Here is a 26635-nt window from a genome sequence, read left to right as displayed (position 1 = left end):
TAATTGCTGCTTACTAGGAAATTGGGAGGGGCAAGGTGGTAGAGATGTTCACGTTGTGCAATCATACTGAAGAGAACAATTGTGTTGCACAGCTATGACCTCCCTACCATGTTGTCCCTCTCCCTCCTTGTAAGCAGCAGTGACCCACCTGCTTGGTCAGGTAAGCACCATTGCCCTACCCAACGTCCTATACTAAATATGTTATATCAACAATTCAAAACATACCTCCGCTGCTGCAGGACATACTCTGCTGATGTAACTATGCCTTAGTATTTGTACATATGTATTTCTTTGCATGCAGGCTAGAATCAGGGTGCATCCACCACAAGCACTCATTTAAAGGCTGAACTTCTAGAGAACTTCTAAATCCTCAAGAGTGATCATGTTAGTGACTCACACAAACTTATTGGAACAAGACATCCCACAGTGGCAGGAAACAGGGACAAAATAGTGGTTTACAAGGGCCAAATTAAAAGAAAAAGAATAAGGTGTGCAGTCTTTGGTTGGGCAACATGTTAACTCGGATAACCAGAAGTGAAGAGAGATGGATAATTCTCTCATGCCAGCTCTGAGATTCTTAAGTGCTCAGTGCAAAGCAAGGTGGTGTTGGGGAAGTTATTCAGTCTCGGAATACTTAGCATCACTGCCCTCTAGAGCCTATCTTGTGAGAGTGGGAGAAATCACGTGGGACAGGTAGGAATGGGGGACAAAAGTTTATTCAGTTTGTATTTACAGGTGAATCGACCTAATTCGCACTTTCTGAAACAATATGTGAACCTAATACACTACCATCTTTTGAAATGGGCACTTCTCTTGTGTTTTGCAATGCAGTTTTCCAGCCAAGATCTGATTTGTACAAAAACACACATACCAGGATAAAATGTGGGTAGAAACACATATATTAATAAAATAAGATACAAAAAGGAGAAGCATACATATTGGCGGTGGGAGCGGCGGCAGGGTGTTCTGCAAAAATGTGTATATTAATGCAAAATTGCACTAAGCAGCTGATGGGTTTTCAGGAAGATTTAAAAAAGAAACGTGTAAAAGTGTGGAGAACTGAACTTATGACTGGAAAAATCTGAAGCTGAGAGAAACTGAAACTATCAGCTCCACCCACTCCTAAGGACAGGCCACAGGGTTCCTAGCATGAGGACACTCTGAGTCTGCACACTGCCGAGAACAGGCGATACCGTTGCAGGATGCGACCACATTGTCGGTCCTTCCCCTGTGATGAAACTCCTCATAACATTATTGAAGTGGCATGGGATGGAGCCACAATGGAACAGCAACCACGTTGCTCTTGTAAAAAAAGAACCAGTGGTGACTGGTCCATTGGGGCAAAAGGGGCATTGCCTCACCAACCTGCCTGCCCTCAGCTAGCACCTGCCTGCCTGCCTTTTTACAGGCACCCAGTCAGGATGTGGCCAGTCACTGGCTCTGGTTTCACCTGCTATCCATCTTCTTTTCTTCCACCCCAACAATCACAATGGGCACCAGCCATCACTGATCCTAAGTAGCCCACTGAAAGCAATGCAATGGGACTTGCTCAGAACGAATCTTTTACAGGGTTGTACCCAAGGGATGCAAATTCTCCTTCTGTTTTAGGTGATTATCAATATGACTGAAGTTATACCACTGGTAACCCGAACAATGCATCACTTTTGTTTGTGAGTATTGCTGTATTTTTTTCTTTCTATTGCTTCTCTGTCAAATGTCAATTTGTAAGCTGTTACACCTTTAAATCTGGAAAACAGAGGGAGGGGGAATAGTAATATTCCTGTGCAAAACTTACATTACCATTAATACAAATTTTACAAGGTCAAGAAGTCTAAGAAATGTTCCAATCGGCAGCTGGTTAACAAGACAATACCATTGGTACATAAAATGCAAAAGGGAGGAAGTTCTTAAAAACCTGCAAAGCCAGTTTAAACAAGTTTAAAAGAAAAAACCCTACAGAAACAAAACTGTTGTTAAATGTCCTAATTTCTTTAAGAAAAACACAATGGCAGCCACTCAGTTGAATCGAGAAATATCTTTGAGGATGAAATGATGGAGAAAGTGAAGTGGACAATGTGTTCTCCAAGCGTAGGATTTGCTGAATGAAAACTAGAGGCTATCACCTGCAAATGTTCATTCACCTGGACCACCTTCCAAAACGTATTGGTGATTATCTTATAAGAAAGATGTCCTAAAATATTTCCTTTACAGGAATGTGTCCTCCAGGCATGATTTGAAAATACAATAATTCATTGTAGCTTGTTATGTTTCAAATTTTCAAACTGTGTTGTTGTTCTTACCTACCTATCCTCTTTCTATTAAAAAAAAATCCATTTATATCTCTGAATTACTAATATATAAATACAGACTATCACATATAGCATTAAATGTCACTCCATTGTCAGGCTGTAAACTCTACTTCAAAATACTCTCCAATGCCCTCATATATATATATATATTTCATATAAAGAAGCATTAAAACTGTACATTAAAAGATATGAACTTATTTGTGAACTACAAAAGTAGGTTCCTCCACCACTTGCTAATAATTTTTGAAATGTAAACAAAGAGGTTCAAGTACAAAAAGTGTGTTACTTGTGACTTGGCAAAATATTTTGGCACCTGATGTTATATGGGTTCAAGGTCCTTTTAATAATTTGTCTCACTGATGCTCAATAAATCAGTTTGAAAATGCTTATATCTTTGCTACCATATATCGCTGGTGAAGCTAAGCTCCCTTGTTGACAATGGTAGCAGGGGGTTGTTCCTATGGAATTCCTGTGTTTCTTTCATGCTGCTATTAAGAGGCAGCTGTCCATTGAATAGTGTCAGGGGTATGTTACAGTAAGTGTGGTGATTACTGCTTATGGCGGCTAACGGCAAGGTTGCAGACTGCATGTCATACTCATATCCTCTGCAGTAATGTCTGGTTTGCACTGGATCCGGTTGTTGGTAATCGGTCAAGTCGGCCTGAGATGCAACCAAGGAAGCAGAGGTGTCCGTCACAGCAATGGAAGGGACCGCCTGAAGATCCCCAAAGAGTCCCTGTTCAGCAGAATCTAGGACCTGGCGCCGAGATAAAACCTCTTTTTTCTTTGCAGGCATTTCATAGAGCAAGGTCTTCCAAAACTTCGAATTCAGTTTGTTGCTTTTTGGACCATTCCACTTGATGACTGAGGAAAGTTTAATAGTGTGCTTTAAAGATTCCACTTCCTGGTAATTCACTTTGCTTTTTAATTCAGGGCATTCAATGAAAATCACTTTGATATCTCCACTGACAAGCATGTTATGCAGTCTGTTTTCCATCTCAAAAATACTCCACCCTCTCCTGAGAACGTAATCCGGAGTTAGGATGATAATGAGTCTTCGGCTTTGTTCTATGCATCTGGAGAGATCGTCAAGGTATGCTGTAAACAGGAAGAAGCAGAAAGACAGTAAAATAGAGAAAAATATACACCGCACCAAAGTAACAATGAAAAAAATTAGCCTTGCGATTTAAGTAAGGGGTAACCGCTCCCTTGGGGACGTGGGTGGCGCTGTGGGTAAAACCTCAGTGCCTAGGACTTGCCGATCGCATGGTCAGCAGTTCGAATCCCCACGGTGGGGTGAGCTTCCGTCTTTCGGTCCCAGCTCCTGCCCACTTAGCAGTTTGATAGCACTCCTAAGTGCAAGTAGATAAATAGGTACCACTTTATAGCGGGAAGGTAAACGGTGTTTCCGTGTGCTGCGCTGGTGCTGGCTCGCCAGAGCAGCTTCATCATGCTGGCCATGTGACCCGGAAGTGTCTCTGGACAGCACTGGCCCCCGGCCTCTTAAGTGAGATGGGCGCACACCCTAGAGTCGGACACGACTGGTCCTTACGGGCAGGGGTACCTTTACTTTTACTTAACCGCTCCCTTATACCTTGGTCAGCTCTACGGTCTTTCTAGATTATCCAAGAGCACTTCTCAGGAGATGACTGTGCCTTCTCTATGTCTTAAGCATTCTCTGTTTTCACATATCGTGTGGAGAAGGCATGAGCTTCTGCCCAGGTAGATCAGTCATCTCTTGCTTCACAGATATCCTAGTGGTTTACATGTATTTGTTGCAGTAAAACGCCTCAAATGCGAAGAGCAAATGCACATCTCCAAACAGGCCATGGACATGTGCATGGAAGTCACAGAAAATCATAATTTACTAGTGCATGTACTTTGTATCCAATGAGGTGATGTCACGTAGTGGTATACTTGTTCTGATGGAGAAACATTTTGAGCCAGTGGAATGCTGTTGTGCAATGAAATACACAAGCAGATTGCTGGTAACTTTGTTCCACAATAGACTGTGCAATGTGTTTCACAACAAGTTACCACTAGCACAGCTGTTGAATTGGATTCCTCTGTTGCACAGCATTAAGACTCCTGCACAATTAGTGCATGAAACAACTAATTCTAGTTTTGATTAAGGAGGAAGAAGCTGACAAGCACCACCACCCCAGGGCCATCCATAAGGAGGAGGGCTGGCGGAGAACAAACTGGTAGGGCAGTGCCCCATTTATGCAAATAGACCAGACTCCTCTGCTTTTGCTTCAACCACAGCAAGGTACTTACTGGTTCTAATCCCTGGATTGTCACTTCTGAGTCCTTCTTCCTGGCTCTCTCTTGGCAGTTTTCTGGGGCCCAGTTTGGAGAGCTGGCCACAAGTTGAGAGCCACCATGATTATAATCAGGAAGCTTTCAACCTGCTGCCTCTTGCACTGAGCTGATCAGGGCTGCAGACTGAAGAACAGCCTGCAAGAGGATGCCTTCCTCTCCCACCCCTCACCCCCCAGGCTGCAGGTTTGTCTCCTTTGGCTTGGGAAGGCTCTAAAATGTTCCATGTAAGCTCTGGGCTTTGCCTGAACGTTGGTACCCCATCTCTGGCACTTATTCCACCATCTGCTAGCTTCCCCTAAGATATGGGTCCCAGGAATTTAGGCCTCTGGCTCCGTAGCCAGCTGTGCCTCAAATTCAAATGTGGCTCTATAAGCCTGCTTGCCCTCAGAACTCTCCTTAGACCACAACTTTCCCCAGTCACACTACTGACCCTGCTCTGTTTAATTTCCAGGTAACACACCTTGAGTGCTTTACCTGGCTAGAATTGCTTGTCTGGATGGATGATAAAGGTGTGTGTGTACAAACTAGCTGACTGCCAAAAATAAAATTTACATTAATTGCCCTGCTCACTTTCATTTCTAGCCCCACCCACCACTGGCTTGTAGCCCCTGGAAGATCAATCAGTAGGGAATGTGGCCCTCAGGTTGAAAAAGGTCCACCCCTTTCCATTTTCTAGTCTTCCTACAAGCTCAGGATCATGACACCACTTCTGCTTCATTGCTCCTCCCTGCATGACCAGGAACTACAGAATAAATTATGCAAACAAAGGAAAAATATATACATTTGCAAAATTTATTTGTTTGGAAAAATAAAGTTTATTTTTTCTTGTTTTTCTTGGTGCACAGTTTCAATTTAATTTGCTTTTTTAAAGAAAAACCACAGGAGTACACATTGCTTTGCTGACATATCAATATAATGCTGGTAAAGCATATTTATTGTAAGTCAAATGAGAATTTTGAAATGCCAGCTCAGGCAACCATTTTTGGAAATGCTTCTGACACATAAGATAAGAATGTTTTAAGGTTTGTGCATTTATACTGGAAATGGGTTCAGGGAGGAATTATCTGGAAATACAAATGCAGGTGGCATTTTATAGATATTTTATGAACTGCTCTTGCCTAGGATAGGCCACAATGGGGAATTTGCTGTTTATGATGATCCAGTGATACTGTCCAAATCTATTCTTTTCAATAAGAAAGAGATTGAAGGACAAAGAGAGAGCCAGTTAACCAAAGACTCAAAATATTAAATTTTCCTCCCCGATTACTATTGACAAGACAATCACTCCCTTCCACTGCACAGAGTTTTGGAACTCAGACTTATTGACTCAGGTCATATCGGGGAAGGGCCATAGCTCAGTGGTAAAGCACCTGCCTTTCACACAGAGGGTCCCAGGTTCAATTCTCAACATTTTCAGGTGGGGAGATTGCAGGCTGAAACCCTGGAGAGCTGCTGCCAGTCAGTGTAGACAACACTAAGCAAAGTGGAACAATGTCTTCCAATGTTTCTGTTCCTATGTTTAAACTGCAGATATATTCCCCCAAAGAATAACAGGCATTGCAGTTTGGTGGGCAGACAGAGAATTTTATTAGAGATTCCTAGCCCTACCCCACAAAAGTATAGGCTGGTACTTCATGCCAGTCATACTCAAGAGTACATCCACTGAAATTAATGGACATTACTAACTTAGGTTCCTTTAATTTCAATGGGTTTGATTTCAATAGGCTTGATTTTGACACAGAAACTGCTTGGGCCGTCTTGTTTGATGACATATGTTGGGAGTAAGATAAACACAGCCCACTTGTGTAAGCAAACAAAGTATTAACCTGGTGTTGAAGAGCTTGTCACAGCAAGGCCAGCTAAAGCTCTAAAGGAAGAGCACTTCCAAGCAAGCCACACCACTCAGGGAAGGGCCTTAATTAAGATCTTAAGGTACTAATGGTGAAGGACAGTATGGGAACATGCACTGTACTCCAGCTATTTGGGTCCCAAGCTTTTCAGGGCTTTAAAGGTAAACATCAGCAATTTGAATTGGGCCCAGCAGTTAAGAGGCAAGTAGTGTAAGCATTTAAGAACTGGTGAGTCTTGCCACATATGGACAGTTGTCTAAGGTCACCAGATGTCCCCGTTTTCTGGGGACAGTCCCCGCATTTACAGCTTTCTCAGTGTTCACAATAAGTGAACAATAAGTGTCCCTGGATTCATTGAAAAAAATCTAGTAACCTTACTGTTGTCAGGCTGTTGTCTTGCCACATATGGACTATATGAAAGCCAACAAACTGAAGTTCATTCCAGGTAACACTGTTCCCTAGACAGGATGGGTGGGAGGTGTCCTACTCTTGATGGGGATACATTCCCTCTGTGCAAGTACATAGCTTGGGGATACTGCTGAATCCTTTGCAACTACATGAGGTTCAGGTGACCTTCCATCAGCTTTGGCTGGTGGCCCAGCTATGCCCTTATCTAGATAGGCATAACCTAACTTCTGTTGTCTACACTCTGGTAACCTCTAGATTAGATAACCGCACTGTGTTATATGTGAGGCTGCCTCTGAAGATGGTTCAGAAACTCCAGCTGGTTCAGAATTCAGTGGCTAGGTCACTCACTGAGACAAGAAAGTCTGAGCGCATGACACCAATCCTGGCCCCACTGCACTGGCCGCCAATCAAAGTGCCCCAATTCAAAGTGATGGATTTGCCCTATAAAGCCTTAAATGTCTTAGGGCTGCTATACATCAAAGACCACCTTTCTCAATATAAACCAACATAGACCCTGAAAACATCATCTGAGGCCGTTCTTCATGAGAGGTCCAGAGGGTGGCAACACAAGAACAGGCCTTTTCTGCAGTGGTTCCCCATTTGTGGAATTCTCTTCCCAGGGAGGCTTGCCTTGTGCTTTCACTACATACCTTTAGGCACCAGGTGAAAACAGTTCTCTATAACCAGAGTTTTGTCTGGTCTTTTAAATCTGTTTGTGGGTTACTGGTTTGTTTTCGTTTTGGTTATATACCTTGGGATTTCATTTTGTATTTTTATGTTGTAAACCACCCTGTGATCTTTGGATGAACGGAAGTACAAATCTAATAAATAATAAATGAATAATAACAAGAATTATTCTGATTAGGACTTGGTTCCCTGGCGAGAGGAGGGACAAAAAACAGGTGGCGTTATTAAAAAAATAAAATTGCACCCTATATTATTTCCATATATTGTGAAATTTATTCAAAATAAGGCCTCAAAAGTTCTCCTGCATCCATTTAGGTTCTCATAATAGCAATAAAACTGCATGGAAACAAAGTTGGTTTATGTATGAATTAAGAGCCAGCCATTGCCCAGCCTGATTGTTGCCCTCCATTGGATTTGTAAATATGACAGGAAATGGATCCTTAGAGCCAACATACTGAATCAGTTTTGTTTCATGTTGTTGTTGTTGTTGTTGTTGTTGTTGTTGTTGTTGTTGTTGTTGTTGTTACAAAGCACATGGCAAATATATTTTCCAAATGTCAAATAATTCCCCCCACCATGATCCAGACTGTACTAGTGACTTGCTGTCCCCATAGATACCTCTTTGGCAGGAGGGCAGACAAGAAGAGCTGGGCAGACAATCCCCTCCCATTTCACCCATGCCCCCTGGTGAAGAGGAGGACTAGCCAAAGTCCTTCTCTACTTACTTCTTTCAACTCTCCTTCCATTGGAAGATAGGGGCACCAGTTGGAAGAAGAGCCTGCAGAAGAAAGAGCACATTGTAGGGGTTGTTCCAGGTGGAACTCATCCCACATACAGTTTTGGCTGTGCGGTTCAGTAAATAATGATCATGATAATAAATGATTTGGTGGTTTTATGGGCTAGTAGGAGCAAGCCTCAGGGATACCTGTGGGCTTCAAGATGCTGTGGCTCCCATCAGCCACATTCCACATGGCCAATGACACAGGGTGATGGGAGTTATAGTCCAACCACATCTGGAAGGACAAATGTTCCCCACTCCTGCTTCATACCACTGTTTCGTCAAATTATTGGTGTAGAAGACTCTTAACTGCTGCATCATCATCTTGATTCATAGGATCAAATGTACATCAATATTCAATTCTTTTTATTATATTCTTATCACAAAGAAGGATGGGAGAGGGAACCAGTGAGCCTATCAAAACTCTGGTGAAAGCCCTAATGATTCCACTGAATTTTAAGGTCCATTCCAGTGCAAATATCAGCTTGCCATTGAAGCAAACTGCATTATATACACTTTGTATGAAGTGGAGAGTAACACAACCACATGCTAAGATGCAGCACAAATTGCCCACATAGATACATGTGCATCTGCTTTGTTTTCCTCCCCAAAAAGAACAGCATGGTGCTGGAAGCTTGCAAGCCTTATTTAATGCCTCACTGGGACACAAGAGATTAAGGAGAAATTCTCACCCTTACTAACCACCCCCTTCCCTGACATCTTCCCAGGGTACTGGACAAACTGCAGCACAGAAACAGGGCCTATTTTCTTAGCAAAGGTGCAGGAATAAACATAGGTGAACAAAGCGGGGGGTGGGAAGGGTTGATCACAAATGGATCAATCAGAATTAATGTGGTGTAGTGGTTAGAGTGTTGGACTAGGATCTGGGAGACCACTTGCCATGAATCCCCACTTGCCATGAAACTCACTGGGTGACCAAGGACTTGTAATTGCCTCTTAGCCTAGCCTATCTCACGGGTTGTTGTGGGGATAAAATGAGGAGGAGGAGAACAATATACATCACCCTAAGCTCATTGGGATATAAATGCAACCAACCAACCAACCAACCAACCAACCAATAAATCAATATTAAAAATCCACATCATGGTTGAAAGCTTGTCCACACTTATTGGGTTAGCTTTAACAAAAAAACTCCTTCCAGTAGCACCTTAAAGACCAACTAAGTTAGTTCTTGGTTTGAGCTTTCGTGTGCATGCACACTTCTTCAGATACACTGAAACAGAAGTTTCCAGACCCTTCTATATAGTGAGAAGGTGGGGAGGGGTATTACTCAGAAGGGTGGTGGGAATGGGTGAATGCTTCTGAGTAATATTACTTCTGAGTAATACCCCTCCCCACCTTTCTCACTATATAGAAGGGTCTGGAAACTTCTGTTTCAGTGTATCTGAAGAAGTGTGCATGCACACGAAAGCTCATACCAAGAACTAACTTAGTTGGTCTTTAAGGTGCTACTGGAAGGAATTTTTTTTGTTTTGACTATGGCAGACCAACACGGCTACCTATCTGTAACTGGGTTAGCTTTAGATATAGATGAGCCACAGTTTCATCTGTGATATAAATGCATCTTTTCTGGTGCCAATTGAAAGTGGAATCAAATTTCCATTAGACTGCTTGCTAAATTTCAGAACAGCCTAGATCCTTTATTTTCCATCTCTGTTCTTGGACTTTGAAGAGCCACCACTATTACACAGGGGGGGAATTCCTATACAGTACACAAGCACACTGGTGATTTCTTGCAGCTGCTCCAACCTGTACTTGGAAAACCTGTGTGACAAAGTTTCCCACTCACTTCAATGGAGCTGGCACCCCAGTTGAAGTAAATAGGAAAACTCAGCTATCACATATTTATGAAGCTGTGCAGAGGGAAAACACTTCCAGCAATGTGTCTGATGCTAAAGCACAAGTGCATCTCGAGCTGCTTTGTAGTAAGCAAAATCAAGTGGGCTGCAGTGGACCATTCTGTTTTTATGGGGGCAAGGACAGTATGAACAAGCTCTTGGGAGCACAATTATCACTTTGGAGAGTATTGTATTCCACCAGGTTCTGAACAAACACTGCATATAGGAGTGGGAGTAGAATGTTGTTAAAATTGAAGATATTGGCATGGAGATTTGGACTCCATGTAAGCAATTTTTTCATGTGCTAACCCCTTTCCAGATCAGATACAAACAGATTAATTGCTGAATGTAGCTAATAAATGGACTGGGATTCAGAGGCGCCATCTTCTGAAGCACACTGAGCACGCCCGATGCAACGTCCTGACATCACATGTATAACATCCTGATGTTATGTGTGCAATGTCACACATTGTCCTGACATCGCTCTGTGCCTGGCTCCAACAATGAGGGGCCCTGCCCCCCAAACCCCCATTGAGGAGGCCCACAGTTCCTCAGCCCCTTGAATTCAATGCGTATGCTGGGATATATGTTGCCCTAAAGAACAATTTGACAAAAGGTATGTTAGTACCATCAGCAGTATACTGGTAAAAACACAACACATGCTTACACTTTCTTAAATTTATGAAGATCCATAAGCCATTTTAACATTTTCTCCACCTTTATAAAAAACAAAATAAAAACCATTAGTAATTTGTTGCTGCAAGATGTGGAGATGGTCACTTGTCCAGAAGGCTCAAAAAATTAAATGGTGAAAAACCACCATGCCTCTTTCCTCATAGAGTTTTCTTTCCAGTGCGTGTCTTCCAAAATGATTATGTATGATCATCGATGTCCATCAGTAATTAAAAACCATGACAGTTAAGCAGAACCTCCACATTCAGAAATGGGATACCTCTGAATACCAGGTGCTGGGGATAAACAAAATGGAAAGGCTATTCCTCGCCATGGCATAAAATTTATGGCAGTTCTCAGGAACTTTTGCCATTCCAGAAGTTGCTGGGCTACAACTCCCACCATAACTGGTCATTGGCCATGCTTACTGGGGCTCATGGGAGTTGCAATACAACAAGATCTGGAGGACCACCAGATCATTATCTGTGCTATTAAAAAAGACGCAAGAACACTTTATACTGTAGAGGGTAGTCTATAAACAAACCAAATAAAATAAAATAAATAAAATAAGACCGACTTTGACCCTTAAGTGAAATTATGACCAATTATTTGACAGCACTGAGATTCATTTTTGGTAGGGATCAGGAGCAGCCCCATAGTGAGCCAGAATGAACTGTGTGGCTCAGGTGGCAGATCAAGAGGGTGTGTGGATAGCATCTCCCCAACCCAATTTCCCACCTGCAAAGCTGCCTTTTCTCACCACCACCACATCTGCTGGTTGCTGTTCCTGAGGACAGCTGTGGCACAGCTGCTGTCTGAGGCCACCTGACTCACAGTGCCTTCCTCAGAGTGCAGCCCTGATAGGAAAGTGTGGTCCTGGGGTTCCTGGGAGGTGGCAATTGGTGGGTGAGTGGCAGCTGGCTGGTGGTGGGGAAGCAGTGGCAGAAGATGGTGGCAGCAGGTGGAGAGAGAGAACTGGTGTTAAGAGGACCTGGGAGACAGGGGTTCAGATCCCTACTCAACCATGAGGCTCAGCCTAACCTACCTCACAGGGTTGTTGTGAGGATAGAATGGGGAAGAGAGACACATGCACACCACCCACTAGGAGCTTCTTAGAGGAAAAGGCAGAACAAAAATGCAATATAAATAAGAGGGCAGCACTGAAGCACCTCAGGTGGCACAGTGTCCTGTGCAAGCCCTGAAGGTACAGATTCACCACCAGCACATTATGCAGCTCAAGATTTTGTGCTGTGGTGGCTACAGCCATGCAGCCTGCTTCCACTGTGTACACATCTATGCAAACAAGAAAAATGTTACTGGACACTGAGACAACTAAGGCTCAGCATGCCTTTCCCCAGGGCTGGCACTGCAGTCAGAACTGATAGCTTACTTTCACTGCTCTTCCCCTTCTTGCTGAGCATCTTTCCAGCAGGTGGAACCCAATGCCCTGTCTTTTGTCACCCTGGCCAAATCCACAGGCTTGCAAAGAGCAACAGGAGGAAGCTCTGGCTGGCTTGTGAGGCCAGACCTAAAGGCACAATCCGACAAGCTTAACCTTTCCTTTGTGAGAAAGAATTAAGTCATTGGTGTGAGCAAGATGGCAATGCCTGTTTTTACAGATCATGGCAGCTTTAGAAAAAGACCAGTGCACCAGCCATTTCCTGTCTTTCATCTTAGTGGGCAAGTCTTTTTTCTGTTCTTTTTAAATAGAGTTTGGAGTAGCATTGTTTGCCCTCAGCATCAGGTATCATAAGGTATACTGCTCTGAATGTGGAGGTTCTACTTACCTAATCATTGGCCTGTCCTCCATGAATAACGATGTAGGCACCTCAGGTATTGACTTAGAAAGGAAGTTTTATTTCCCCACTAGAAATAAGGGGTCTATTTACTGCAAACTCAGGGTTTTTCCTTTAAAAAATTTTTTAAAAAAGAAACCCCAAGCTGTCTGCTTTCAAATTCATATTCTGCATTGTCATCATTTGGTGGAGATTAAGCATTCCTTCCGTTCTGCATGAAAGAATCAAAATCCTTTCAAAAACCATGAATCGTCCCAGTTGCAAGGGAGGGAAGTGACAGGATATATCACTCAATGCTTAGCAATGAGAGCTGATGTCCTCAGGTAGTGTATATTTCTGATGATGGTTAATGACTCTCTGAAATTATGCTGATGAGTCTTTGCTGCAGTGCCTGAATGACAGGTGGACACAAAGGAAAATGCCATCCCGTCTAGAGAGAGGCACCTGCAAGGATGCCAATTCATTTGAAGCATTTGTTCTCTTCATAGAAAATAATAATAATTGTGACTTAAAATACTTTGATTCTGCTCACTCCTTAAAAAACAAAAACAAATTACGCCTGGGAAAAACAGCAGCTGTACATGAAACAAAAAATAATTGTTCCCATAATTGGCTTCATGGAGTGTATAGTCATAACTCACGTGTGTTTTAACTTGTTATGTGTCTGCGTGTAGATAAGCAGTTGTGATGAACCAAAGGTGAACTGTTCTGGAGGCTCTGCAACCACCATCGTGCTACTCAAAATAACCCCACAATTAATTGGTAGTTGCTGTAACAATGAGCTCAGATATGTTTATATTCACTTGCTTTGATATAGGCTAATTGGCTTGCTTTGATGTTAATCTTATCTGTGGGCTTGAGGTGCTGGGCTCTGAACCCAAAAAGGGGAAGCTATCTGTAAGATTTGGGTGTTTTCCACCTATGCCCTCATCTGGTCAGGTGAAGTGATGGGAAGTCTAGGCCAAAGTGGCGTATGTTGCTTTGTTCATAAAGGATGTGTACATGTTTGCTTCGATGAGAACAAGCCATCTCCTTGCTGCAGTGTCTGTCCCGTGTCTGTAAAGGCTGGGAGACCTGGCAAGCTGATCTGCTGTAAGTCTACACCTTCTTTTAATAAAGCACTAGAACTGATCAATCTGGAGTTTTCGACATCCTTCTTTGGTATCCCTGCACCCAAGCTTTCTGACAAGTCCTCCTTTGGTCCTGTGGTTCAGAACAGCAGTACACCAATAATGAGGAACAAGTGCCTCTCTGGATGTTGCTAGGCTACAGTTCTCCTCATCCTTGATCATTGGCCACGCAGGATAGGACTGTTGGGCTACAACAGGGACAGGTAACTGCTGGCTCTCCAGATGCTATTGCACTACACCTCCCATTATCCTGGACTATCCTGGATGCTGGCAAGTGAAGATGGGGGGTGAAGTTCAGGAACATCTGAAGGACACATGGTAGATTTGGGGAAGAAATTTGATTCAGTTTGTATTTAAAGTTGGACCTACTAATCCACCTTTTCAAACACGATTTGAAAACTGAACCATGGGCATCCTCTGAAGTCGCATGCCTCTAAATTTTGTGACGCACTTCTTAGGGGGCAGTGTGTACATTAGTCTAAGTGCATATGCAAATGTGTATATTAGGAGACAATTCACTAAAATTCTGATAAATTTGCACGAGGAGTTTTTTCCCCTAAGAAAAACTGCAAATTGCAGTAGAAATGTGGAGAATTGAATTTACAATTGGAAAAATGAGAAACTGTGGGAACCAAAAGAGATCTGTCCAACTCTCTTCTGGATCACATCATTGCTTGACCACAATTCCTACCACCTTTTGCTATTGGGCCATGCTGACTGGGGCTGATGGGAATTGGAGGCACCCTGGGAGGCACCAGATTTCTCATCCCTATCATAGTATGTGACAGGGACTGAGGATGAGTTTGAAAGACCTGCTACATAGGCTCAGGGGCAATGGCCTTTCACCATTCCAAAATATGAATGGGATACCAATACAATAAAAATGTACATACATACAATCTACTTCCCTTCATTAAATGTTTCTGCAGTAAGGTGGGGGGACGACGACAAGGTGCTTCACACAGTGGTTTAGCAAGCTGCTGTGTGAAGCACCACTCTGCTCCTTTAAATGGGTGCGGTGCCTGGGGCAGGAGGAGCTTGGGACAAGCTGTTGGGGATATTTGAGGAGTAGATGAAGTGTAAAGGGAGGAGGTTTTGATCAGGTGTGTGGGAAGGGCAAAGGGGTAGGCAGAGTTGGCTAATGCAGTGAGCTGGGGTGGCAGCCCCTGGTATGCAATACATATGGTGCCTGGTTTCCCCCCTTACAAGAGAACATGTCTGCAAAACTCTTTTTTTTAAAAAATGCAACCTGATTTGGCAGAGCCACCAAGAGCCAAATGAAATTACTCTGGAGGCCTGAATGTGGTCCATAGGCCATGAGAACTCTAGTCCTGAATGAATTTAGTAGCATTTCCCAAGCAGGTAATGGGCTAGTCTTGCACAATGGCATGCACATCAGTGTTCACTTGAACAATGGCAGAACAGGTTGTAACACTTCTCTTCCCTTGGCTCCCAAAATCATGTTGTTAACTTAATTTGAATGCTATAGAAAAGGCAGAAAGACAACCTGTTTTCTGCATGCTATTTGTGCCAAAATCCATTGGTTGCTAAGTTCCAGGGACAAACAGCTCAACTTCCTATTCATCTGGGGTTAATTAGGATCAGTGCTACTACTACCTTCATCAAATTAATCTACCCAATGAAATTTAGAGAAAGGGTATTCGCAAATAATAAAGTAATAAAATCTTTGGCTAAGCTGTTAAAACATACCCTTTAATACTAACAAATGTTTGGGGGTGATTTCTCCTGTTGTTAATTCTTTTTAATGTCTGTTTGCATTTTATAATTGTTATCACAGGCAGAGTGCAGATAGAATATTCTCAATTGCCTAACTATGGTTAGGAAGTTTGCTATGTTGTTATAAGCCCCACACATATTTTCCCTCATGCAAATCCTCCACAGTTTCCAGTATTAAAACGAACAATGGTGCATATTACTTCTGCAACAGCACTAACCAGATTCCCTTGAAAACACACTTTAAATCCTAGTTTAAAACTTTCATCCTGAGGAGAAAACCTGATCACTATGTCTTAGTGTCAGTGGAAATTAAATGCAAAAGATGTAAAGGAAAGGGACATATATTTCCACAGTAGAAGGGTTAGTGGATGGAAGCCATTCTGATACCACAGAAATTCACAGGGTCTAATTGCCTGCTTTTTCTTTCTGGTGTAACATGATTGTAGAAAATATAACGGCCTGGCACCTGCTCTGTGTTATCAGGACTGGAACTCTTAAGAACTTGTGTCTGAGCTTCTCCCTCCCTCTCATTCCTCCTTTCCTGTGTGCCATGGCTTTTTTAGATTGTGAGCCAGAGGCAGGGACCATCTTACTATTGATATTTAGAAGGTGCTTCCTCAGCTAAAGGACAGGGTATAAATGCCACAAACAAACAAAAAAGTGAATGTGACAAATGTAAAAGCAAAAGCAAATAAGAGCTGCATTTTTGCTAGACCTTGGCACTGTAATTCTAGTTGACAGAACTGATTTCAGAGGTTGACATCATTGGGCACCTTCCAAGATCCACACCTCTGCAAAGGGCCCACTGTCAACTCCCAGAGTCTCCAGGCTCTGCTTCTTCTCTTTGCTGTGCTGGTCACCAACCAAGTTTGCATGCAGAGAGAGGGGCAGGGGAAGAGGCAGGGAGAGCAATGAGTGGCAGACTTTACACTTTCTCACTGGGCAGGTGTGCAGCTTGGGCCCAAAGGCAGCGAGGACACCAGTGAAGAGGAGATAAGCTCATGGGTTACCTCGTTCCACAGGGCCCTCCAAAACCTAGAGCTGGCATGGCCAGTCACCAGGAGATTGTCTTCTCCAGAATTTCCTTCCTTACCAAGTAACCTTTTTCTGACCCAGAGTCTCTACATTTTAGCTTTGACAGCAGGTTCTGTAGAACCTGTGCCTTTCCAAGTGTTGTTGGATTCCAGCTCCCACATCAACCCTAGCTAGCATGGCCAATGAATGAGCAGGGGTGATGGGAGTTGCAGTCCAGCAACTTCTGAGAGCCACAGATTCCCTGGCCTTGGGTTAAAGCTGAGTCCAGCAGCTACCCCTTTTGTAAAGCTCACCAGTCATGCCTCATTCTTGTTGGGACTTTGTATTTCGTTTTGGAGAGGGCCATACAAAAAGGAAGCGGAAGCTTATGAATCAGCATGCACTTTTTTTGTAGCATGGCTGGCCTATGCCCGAGGTGAGCAGTTGCCTCAGGGTGGCAGACTCCAGACAGCTGGGAGCAGCTGCAGATCTGACCTCCCTTGAGCGTGCCCTGTGCTTGTTGGCCTCCTTCTTCTGCCACTGGTGGGGGGCACACAAGGGCAGGCACACAGTGGAACTGGCAGTGCTGGGGAGCCAGTAGTTTTGTCTTCAGCAGTAAAATGTCTTGGGCCAGCCCTGCTTAGCAGAATTGCACAGGTAGTCTCATACCCCAAGGTGACAGGTACTTACTCCCAGTAGGGATCAGGTCCCTATCCGGAATGAAGAGTTTGTAACCGTAATGCTTCTCCAAAACATCTGGCAAGATTTCAAGGGCAAATTGTTCCTCTTCACTGTTGTCGCAGTCCAGTGTGTCTGGATCCACTTTTGTGTAAGAGAGATAGGCATCGTATTCCTTGTTGTCTGTAAATAAAACCACAAATCACTTTTAAGAAAGAAAAAGAAAGGAAAAATACCCTTGTACTGGTGAGTTATGTCCTTGTACCAGTGAGATAATGAAGAATGCCTGGGTCCGGTGCTAGCTAGCAATATAGGCAGCTGCCTTGTGCCAAGTCAGATCACTGGCCCACCTAGCTCAGCATTCTCCACACTGACTGCCAGCAGCTGTTCCGGGTTTCAGACAGGGGTCTCTCCCAGCCCTCCCTGGAGATGCTGCTGGAGAATGAACCTGGAACTGTTCACATACTATGTACTGTCAGTTTGTATTAAATATATTAAATATTGATAAGTTGTCAATGAATGTCAAGTATCAACCTGTATTTCTTCTCCACCCTTGTACTTCTACATCCAACATTCGTAGCAAGTTTCAAAGGACTGGGAACTTTGTAAATGAAACCAGCAGACCTAAGCAATTTCATTGCCTGTATTAACGCACAATTACATTGTATATGCAACTGGCTTAATGTATATATTGAATGGATTTATTTACTGGAGCTTTTAATGCAGAGGCATAAAGCTTTATATCACTTTTCAGGTCTGCTGGGGGCAAAGGCATGGCTGAGACAGGAAGTTCTGATAAGTGTTTGTGAGAAGCTACCATTATTAACAGAAAATGAAAAATCGAACAGTTAATACAGTGAAGATAAAAGTACAGAATGCCCAGAATGCTGCCTAGGACCCACGTACCTATGGGACCGCCTCTCCTGGTATGCCCTGCGGAGGACCTTAAGGTCCACATATGACAATATTTTGGAGGTCCCAGGTCGCAAAGTGGTTAGGTTGGTCCCAACTAGGGCCAGGGTCTTTTCAGTACTGACTCCGACTTGGTGGAACACTCTGTCACAAGAGACTAGGGCTCTGCGGGACTTGACATCTTTCTGCAGGGCCTGCAAGACAGAGCTCTTCCGCCTGACCTTTCGTTTGGATTCAGTCTGACCCTTATGTTTCCCTCCCCTTATGGTTTTGATCTATGGGCTACTTTTAAAATGAGGCTGCATTTTTAATTGCATTTTAACCTGTATTTTAAATTGGGGTTTTTCCCCTATTATGATTTTACTGTAATTTTACTGTTGTTAGCCACCCTGAGCCCGGTTCTGGCCAGGGAGCGTGAGGTATAAATAAAAATTATTATTATTATTATTATTATTATGAACAATCATCAACAACAGCAACTGGGGATGGAAGATAAGAAATCATTAGCAGCAAATCTAAAAGAATACTTTGTGTTAAAAAAGGGAGGCTAAATAGCCACTCATATGTGTCTCCCAAAGTATGGTAATTACCCAGATTTTCATCAGGTGGATCTGGCTGAGACTTGTGAGGAGAATCAGGGAAAGTGCAGGCATTTCTTTTCTCAGCTAGAGAATTGATTCCCCTGCTCTTCCTATTGAAGAAAACAAGGTGTTCCAGTGAGCTGTTACTGGTTCTAGCAGGGCTGGCATATTTCAATATGAGAGCAAGGCTAGATGATGGATGGGCCAAGGTTGGATCCTGGCATGGTTCGCTTAGCAAAAGGAAATCAGCTTTTAAACCCCCAAGGAGCGTGAAAGTCTTTCGCTTTCCTGGTAAACAATGGAGTGTGACTCAGCAACTGGATGATGGAAACTCTGGTTTATAGGAAGAATATCCCACCCTGTCGTGCAATTAGATGCATGGTGCCAGTAGTGGGTGGCGCTGTGGTGTAAACCACAGAGCCCAGGGCTTGCCGATCAAAAGGTTGGTGGTTTGAATCTAGCAGTTCAAAAGCACATCAAAGTGCAAGTAGATAAATTGGTACCGCTCCGGTGGGAAGGTAAATGGCGTTTCCCTGCACTGCTCTGGTTCGCTAGAAGCAGCTTAGTCATGCTGGCCACATGACCTGGAAGCTGTACGCCGGCTCCCTCGGCCAGTAAAGCGAGATGAGCGCTCCGACCCCAGAGTCGTCTGTGACTGGACCTAATAGTCAGGGGTCCTTTACCTTTTTAGCAGTAGTGGCTTGTGCTCCTTGGGACTAGTAGAGCAGAAGGAAGGGAGCCAAAGTCAAGGGTACACAGTGCCAACTAATTCTAGTTTTGTCATAGAGTTGTAAGGGGGCCTCTAGTCCAAGCACCTGCAATGCAGGAATATGCAGCTGTCCCTTATGGGGATAAAACCCATGACCTTGGTGTTATCAGCATCACACTCTAACCAACTGAGCTATCCCTTGCCCTCATCCTCCTCCCTGCTGAGTTCTACAAGGGCAACACAGAGACTAAGGAAGAGGCAGATGACAGGCTGGGCCACTCAGTTTCCAATCCTCTTCCCTTTTGCCTGTCCAGGCAACCTCAAACCAACAGAATCCATCACCTTTCCCCTCCCATCCACTTACTTAGTTGCTGCTGCTGCCCCTGCTTAGTGTGTGGCTGCTGCTATGCAGCATGTCAGACACCAATTTTCCCCAAGGAGTTTGAGACAATGGAGTTTCCCCCAAAGATTACTGGCGGCATCCGAAGAAACACCTGTTCCCACTGATTTCCTGACCTGAACCTCCTGTTTCAATTGCTGTGTGCTGTTTTAATGAGCTTGTTTCACTGCACATCTTAATTGCAGAATATTTTGATGGAACTATTCTGTTGTGCATTTAAATTATTCTTGTTTATATTCTATCTAAGTGTTATACCTAAGGGACCTATCTAAGCAATATATCTTGAGGGACATCTTTCATCCCAACCCTATCACTGGGGTATTCAGAGAAGTTACTGTTAGTGCCCCCCAATGGCTCAGATGCACACCTCATATCTACCGAGAGCTGTGTGCTCAGTATTGTGGGTCCAGCCTGTGGAACTCCCTGCCAGTTGATGTCAGTCATTCTCCTCCCCCTGCTGAAGTTCCAACAGCTATTGAATGCATTTTTTAAAAAATTATTCCAGCAGGCATTTTAATTGAAGTTTGATGCCATAGTTTTAACTGATTTTCATTTTTTGTATTGTACCTTTGCAAAACAGACTTCTGCAGTTAAGTGGTACATTAGGAGTTTAACTAAATATATTGTGATTATTATTTGATTGCTAATACCATGCTTTTCACAACTCCTGTTAATGTCAACGGTGCGTCTGCAGACAAACTTCCCAGCGGATTGTGCCTGCCTGTTGTTGTTGTTGTTGTTGTTGTTAATCAATCTCCCCTAAAGCCCTTAGTACATTTCACATCTATTCTCCATTCCAAAGGAGACAGTAGCTATTCAGTATTCTGGATGCTCAACAGAAAACAACAACATTTGTCATAGTTTTTTGGAAGTGCACTTACCATCCATTGCTTCGTCACCTCCAAACATCTGTCTGTAACATAGCATCAGTTCTATGTTGTAGCATTTGTAGATCGTTATAAGTAAAACCAGCACGAGAAGGATGGCTCCCAAACCTCCGGCAAGTTCGATTTTTGATATCAGATCTAGAATAAAGCAGGGAAAAGATGGATGGGCTAGAAAATGGAAGGTTGTTTCTGCTGCTGTTGTTTGCCTTTCTATCATGCCCTTCCTCCAAGCAGCCTAGGGCAGCATTCATGGTCTTTGTTTATTTGATTTATAACCCACCAAATCCCTAAAGCAGGGGTCAGCAACCTTTTTCAGCCGTGGGCCGGTCCACCATCCCTCAGAACATGTGGTGGGCTGGACTATATTTTTTGGGGGGAAATGAACAAATTCCTGTGCCCCACAAATAACCCAAAGATGCACTTTAAATGAAAGCACATATTCTACTCATGTAAAAACATGCTGATTCCCGGACTGTCCATGGGCCGGATTGAGAAGGCAACTGGGGCACATCCAGCCCATGGATCTTAAGTTGCCTACCCCTGCTCTAAAGCTTCTGGGAGCGTGGGGGATCCCTAGCACAATGGAATACAATTCAGCTGAAATCCCCCACTCCTTTCCTGACTTAACCATAGTCTCCAAAGGTCAGTCCAGACAAGGAAGTGTTGCAATGCTTATGAAAGGTGCTCAGGCTTAGACATGAGTGAGTCTACAGGAGACAGGAGTTCCATAACTGAGGGAAGCCACCAAGAATACCTGTCTTTGTGCCTTTACGGTCTGCATCTGACACAAGGATTATATCATGAAGTGGGGGCTCCTGGTGGATCTTAGAAATCACAACTGGACACATCAGAAGAGGTGGTCTTTAAGCTAAGTCAGGTTTAGGCTATTAAGCTTTAAATAAATTTAAGCCATTGCAAGTACACATTTCTTGAGTAATCTGAGGTTAATTCTTCACATCATAGCACATGTACATCGTGACCCCAGGAAAACGCAAGTTTTAAGTAGAGCTGTATCTATTTTTCACCCATGCATATTTCTGATGCAAAAGGGGTGCTCTTGTTGGACCCCCAAAGGCCACCAATCTCTACCTTCTGCTTTTTGAGCTGCTGTTTTTTCTCACACCCATTTGCAGTGATAGTTCTGCTCAATGGCTGCTGCCTCAGCACCATTCTTTGTAACTTCAACCTTAGTCAATCAGGGATCAACTGGTGAATGTGACGACATCATGGAGCCAATGATGATTTGGACATGTGGCGACAACAGTGAGGGCAAATGAAGCTGCATTGCCCTTGCCTCTCTAGGATCAGCCTTGTTGCATCAGAATGTGATTTTCAAGCATAAATCCCATTGAGAGCAATAGGATGCATTCTGAATGTACATTCCTTAGTATATATGCAGATGGCCACAACAACAACAACATTTCCACTTTTGGTTACACATTCCTGTGCATATCCTGGTTGAAAGCCTCTACTTTTGCGGCCGTTTCATTGCTGCACAGTGTCAGCTCATTATGCTGAGTCAATAGGGATGTGTGGATAAGTATGCAGTCATACTTCGGGTTGCAGATGCTTCAGGTTGCACCATAACCGGAAGTACCAAAATGGGTTACTTCGCTGGTCGCGCATGCGCAGAAGCACTGAATCGCAACCCACATGTGCGCAGACACGGCGCTGCGGTTTGCGAACGCTGCGGGTTGCAAACGTGCCTCCTGCACGGATCACGTTTGCAACCTGAGCGTCCACTGTATTCTCATTCCATTTTGTTTCACACATGTCCCGGTCACTGATCCATTCCACCCCTATTTCAACATTCTACAGCTGTTTAACACCCCACCCCACTTGGTTTCCAGACCCATCAATATCTCGGTTACCCTCAGGGGTGGACCTTGGTAATATGCTGTCCTGTGCAAGTCCATTTGATGTCTTCCCACCCGCTCTTGCAGGGCTGGCTTTATTCCAGGATTTGAGAAGGAGGTGCAAGGCTCTGGTGGGGTCCTAGAGCCCTCCTATCTCCTTCCCAAAGCTGGGAAATCACTTTCCTGGTCTTGGGAAATGAGCAGGAGGACTGTCAGAGCCCTCACACCTCCTCCCCAAAACTGGACACAGTATTCCAGGTCTGGTCTACCAAGGCAAAATAAAGTGGTACTGTTACTCCCTTGATCTGGTCACTATGCTTCGGTTGATGCAGCTTAGAATAGCATTAGGATTTTTTGCTGCTGCATCACACTGTTGACTCATGTTCAGCTTGTGGTCTGCTAAGACATCCTATTTTCACATGTACTGCTGGCAAGCCAGGTGTTGTATATTTGTGCATCCGGCTATTTGTGCATCTGGTTATTCATGAAAATGTCCACGACACTGCCCTCCAGAGGAATGAAGCACAAACATTATGTTGGTGGAAATTTGTTGTGCAACAGATGGCACGATTTACTTTGCTACAAAGTTACCAGCAACCTGATTATTATGCATTCTCTTGCGCAACAACATCCTGCTGGGTCAAAACATTTTGCCAGTGGAGAAAGTATCCCACCCATTGACTTTAAATTAGCACTACAAACCAGATGCACCCCAATGCACACCAAAAAGTAAAAATAATGCAAAAGCAGATGAGACATTTCATTATAGTACACAATGCTACTAAAACCAGTGCCTAAAAACAGTGCCCAGCGTTGGATGATTATTCCAAAAGGCAGATGACATCTTCAAACTAGCCTCTAAAAGAAACCATAAAAAGTAGATTTTTAAGGCCAGTCCACCTCTAGTTTCCAACACCAATTGTCAAACATCAACATGATTCACTATGACCATATCTGAATGGCACTGAGAAGCACTTCTTAACGGACTGAGATGCTGTTTCAAATATAGCACAGGCACCCGATGCTCTTAACCTTGCTTTTCAGTTCACCCAGCCATTAAAAATCACGAGGAGCCTGTCTAATACTATGAGAGATACTTCCAAGAAGATGTATTAATTTACACCCTCTGTCAGTGCAGATATTTATTGCTATGATAAATAAGCATTGGAAAAGGCATAAAACTCTGGCGATGTAACGAATGAAAAGAGGCAACATGAAGCTTTCCAAAAGCACAGGCGATGCAATCGGTTTATACACCATCAACGTCGCCTTAAAGTTTACCCAGAAAGTTCAGGAGTCAACTTTTCCCCTTGCAACTTATCCTGCTTCTGTAATTTATGTCTGAAAGTATTTGTTTATATCACGGTATAAGAGAACAGCAGAACAAAGAGATAGAAAGGCTTCCTCGTGGTAATTGTTTCTGGAGCCCTGCCATGGATCAAGCCCACTGGCTATATTTCCCCCCTAAAGCTTTCTGATGTGACTGGGCAATTTCAAATTAAAGAAAGGACAACATGCAATGTGTTATTAATCCATGGAACCTGCTGCCACAAGATGCAGTGTTGTACATTAGCTTAAATGGCATTAAAAGAGAATTAGAACTTGGCAGGTAGGTTTATCAGAAAGGCTATAAGGAATCTGGCAGCTTCATATATATTAGGGGCAGCCAACATGGTGTTCTCCAAATGTCATTGAATTAAAACTTGAAGCATTTCTGACTATTGGTATGATATAAAAGTCCAACAACATCTGTATGTTGGCCAGCCCAATATATTTAATTCATCCAATAAAGTATCTACAGCTTGCTCTTTAGCCAAAGAGATCCCAGAGCAGCTCATTTGCCAATAAAAGCAACACAAACAGGCTTATAAAGCATGATATAAAAGGAAAAGGGGAATGGAGAAGGAAGAGGAAGAGGAAAGCAAGCAAGCAAACAAACAAACAAATAGTGGACTTACTCTCTTGTCAAATTGGCAATATCAAGCAGAATCGAGGGATTCCTCAGGGGAGAAAGGGAATAGAATATTCTGGAACAGGGCAATTTCTAGAGTTCCTTGAGGAGAGGGATAGACTATTAAACCACTCTGGAAATCGTAGGGGTGTGTGGGTACTAGGGGTCTCCGAACTCTCAGTACTCTTGACAAACGATTCCCAGGATTCCTTGAGAGCCAGTGTGGTGTAGTGGTTAAGAGCGGTAGTCTCGTAATCCTGGGGAACCGGGTTCGCGTCTCCGCTCCTCCACATGCAGCTGCTGGGTGACCTTGGGCCAGTCACACTTCCTTGAAGTCTCTCAGCCCCACTCACCTCACAGAGTGTTTGTTTTGGGGGAGGAAGGGAAAGGAGAATGTTAGCCGCTTTGAGACTCCTTAAAGGGAGTGAAAGGCGGGATATCAAATCCAAACTCTTCTTCTTCTTCTTCTTCTTCTTGAGGGAAGCCATGGCTGTTTAAAGTGGTATGATACTGCTTGAAATGTACAGTTCGTATGGGCCCTGTGACAGTGGTAGATGCCATTCACATTTAAAATGGAGCAGAGCTTGTAGTTTAAAGGCCACGGGGACACATGGGTGAATTGTGTGTGCTGAGCCTCCATTTAGCCATGTCTAGACACTAGACAGTTTTCCTGCCAGCTGGGATCATGTCTGGTATTGAAACTGGGATAAGAGAAATAGTGCAGACCCTCCAAGTATCCCTATTTTCCTGGGATGTCCCTGATTTAGGGACGTTGTCCCAGTTTCTGATTTGATCCCAGAATGTCCCGCTTTTCCTTAGGATGTCCCTATTTTCACTGGAGAAAGGCTGGAGGGGATGGAGTTATCTGACCTCTGAGCCACCTGAAGGCAATCCTGTATAGGGAAGTTTTTTTATGTTTAATGTTTAATTATGTTTTTATAGATGTTGCAAGTTGCCCAGAGTGACAGGGGCAACCCAGCAAGATGTGTGGGGTATGAATAGTAAAATTACCATTATAGAATGAGACGTCCCTATTGGAGAAATGTTGAAGGGTATGAAAGTGCAGGCAGTGGGAAAGTCCAGCAGTTCCAACCCATGACCTGCTTAGATCCTTGTGATGAACCAAAAGTGAACTGTTCCAGAAGCTCTGCAATCACCATCTTAGTAGTCCAGATAACCCCACAATTAATTACCAGTTGTTGTAACAATGAGCTCATATATGTACACTTGCTTTGATATAGGCTAATTGGCTTGCTTTGATGTTACCCTTATCTGTGGGGTGCTGGGTTTTGAGCAAAGAAAGGGGGAACTATCTGTAAGATTTGGCCATTTGCCACCTATGCCCTCATCTGGTCAGGTGAAGTGATGGGGAGTCAGGTCAAAGTGACATACTGTATGCTGCTTTGTGTATAAAGAATGTTTGGGCATGGATAAGCCATCTCTGTGATGTCCATCCCATAAAGGCTGGGATACCTGGCAGGCTGATATACTGCAAATCTACACCTTTCTTTAATTAAGAACTAGAACTGATCTCTCTGGTGTTTCTCACACCTTTCTTTGGCATCCCTGCACCCAACCACCCCCACAAGCCCTCCTTTGAGCCCTGCGGTTCAGAACTACTCTTCAAATTGTACTCCCATCCCCTGCTCTCTAAATACCAGTTGCTGGAATTTTCATGCTGGGAGAGCGCTACTGTGCTCAATCCTGCTTTTGAACTTCCCATACGGTCGGCCACTGTGAGAACAGGGGACTGGATTAGATGGGACCTTGTCCTGATCCACCAGGGCTCTCCCTACGTTCTTAATGTCTGATGGTCAATAAGAAGCTAATGGTGTACAAGCATCCCTAAAACCAGCTAGGAGCCTTGTATAAACCTTCCTAGAGCAGTTGAGCCAGACACCCTTCCAGCATGTAAAAGATGCTATGCTGCTTTCAGCCACTTGAGCAAAACATTGAAAAGATACGCCTGTTATAAAAGACTGCTTTGTGGTCATGGGGAAGTGAAGAAAGCGGATTTTTTTGTGGGGAGGGGTTGTTGTATCTGCTCAAGTTGTTACAAAAACAAAACAAAACACTGATAAATTGTTTTGCTTTGTTTT

At 43.6% G+C, this 26635-nt stretch overlaps 1 protein-coding gene across 6 annotated transcripts in view; it reads right to left on the bottom strand.

Annotated features, from left to right (window-relative positions):
* Positions 1-700: 700 nt before the first annotated feature.
* IL1RAPL2 (interleukin 1 receptor accessory protein like 2) overlaps positions 701-26635 on the bottom strand; it is a 499644-nt gene continuing 473709 nt past the window's right edge. For all 6 annotated transcript variants that reach the window (XM_083722871.1, XM_083722867.1, XM_083722868.1 and 3 more), the window contains 3 exons: positions 20724-20867; positions 17253-17423; positions 701-3407 (listed from right to left, as the gene is read on the bottom strand). In XM_083722871.1, the coding sequence (XP_083578997.1) occupies positions 2707-3407; positions 17253-17423; positions 20724-20867 (1016 nt within the window). In that variant the 3' untranslated portion in view covers positions 701-2706. The remainder of the gene's footprint in view (positions 3408-17252; positions 17424-20723; positions 20868-26635) is intronic.

The sequence above is a fragment of the Podarcis gaigeae genome, assembly GCF_964106915.1.
Source record: "Podarcis gaigeae genome assembly, chromosome: Z".
Classification (NCBI taxonomy): Eukaryota; Metazoa; Chordata; class Lepidosauria; order Squamata; family Lacertidae; genus Podarcis; species Podarcis gaigeae.
Note: the sequence above shows the minus strand (reverse complement) of the source record. Positions and strands in the feature narration are given on the sequence as shown.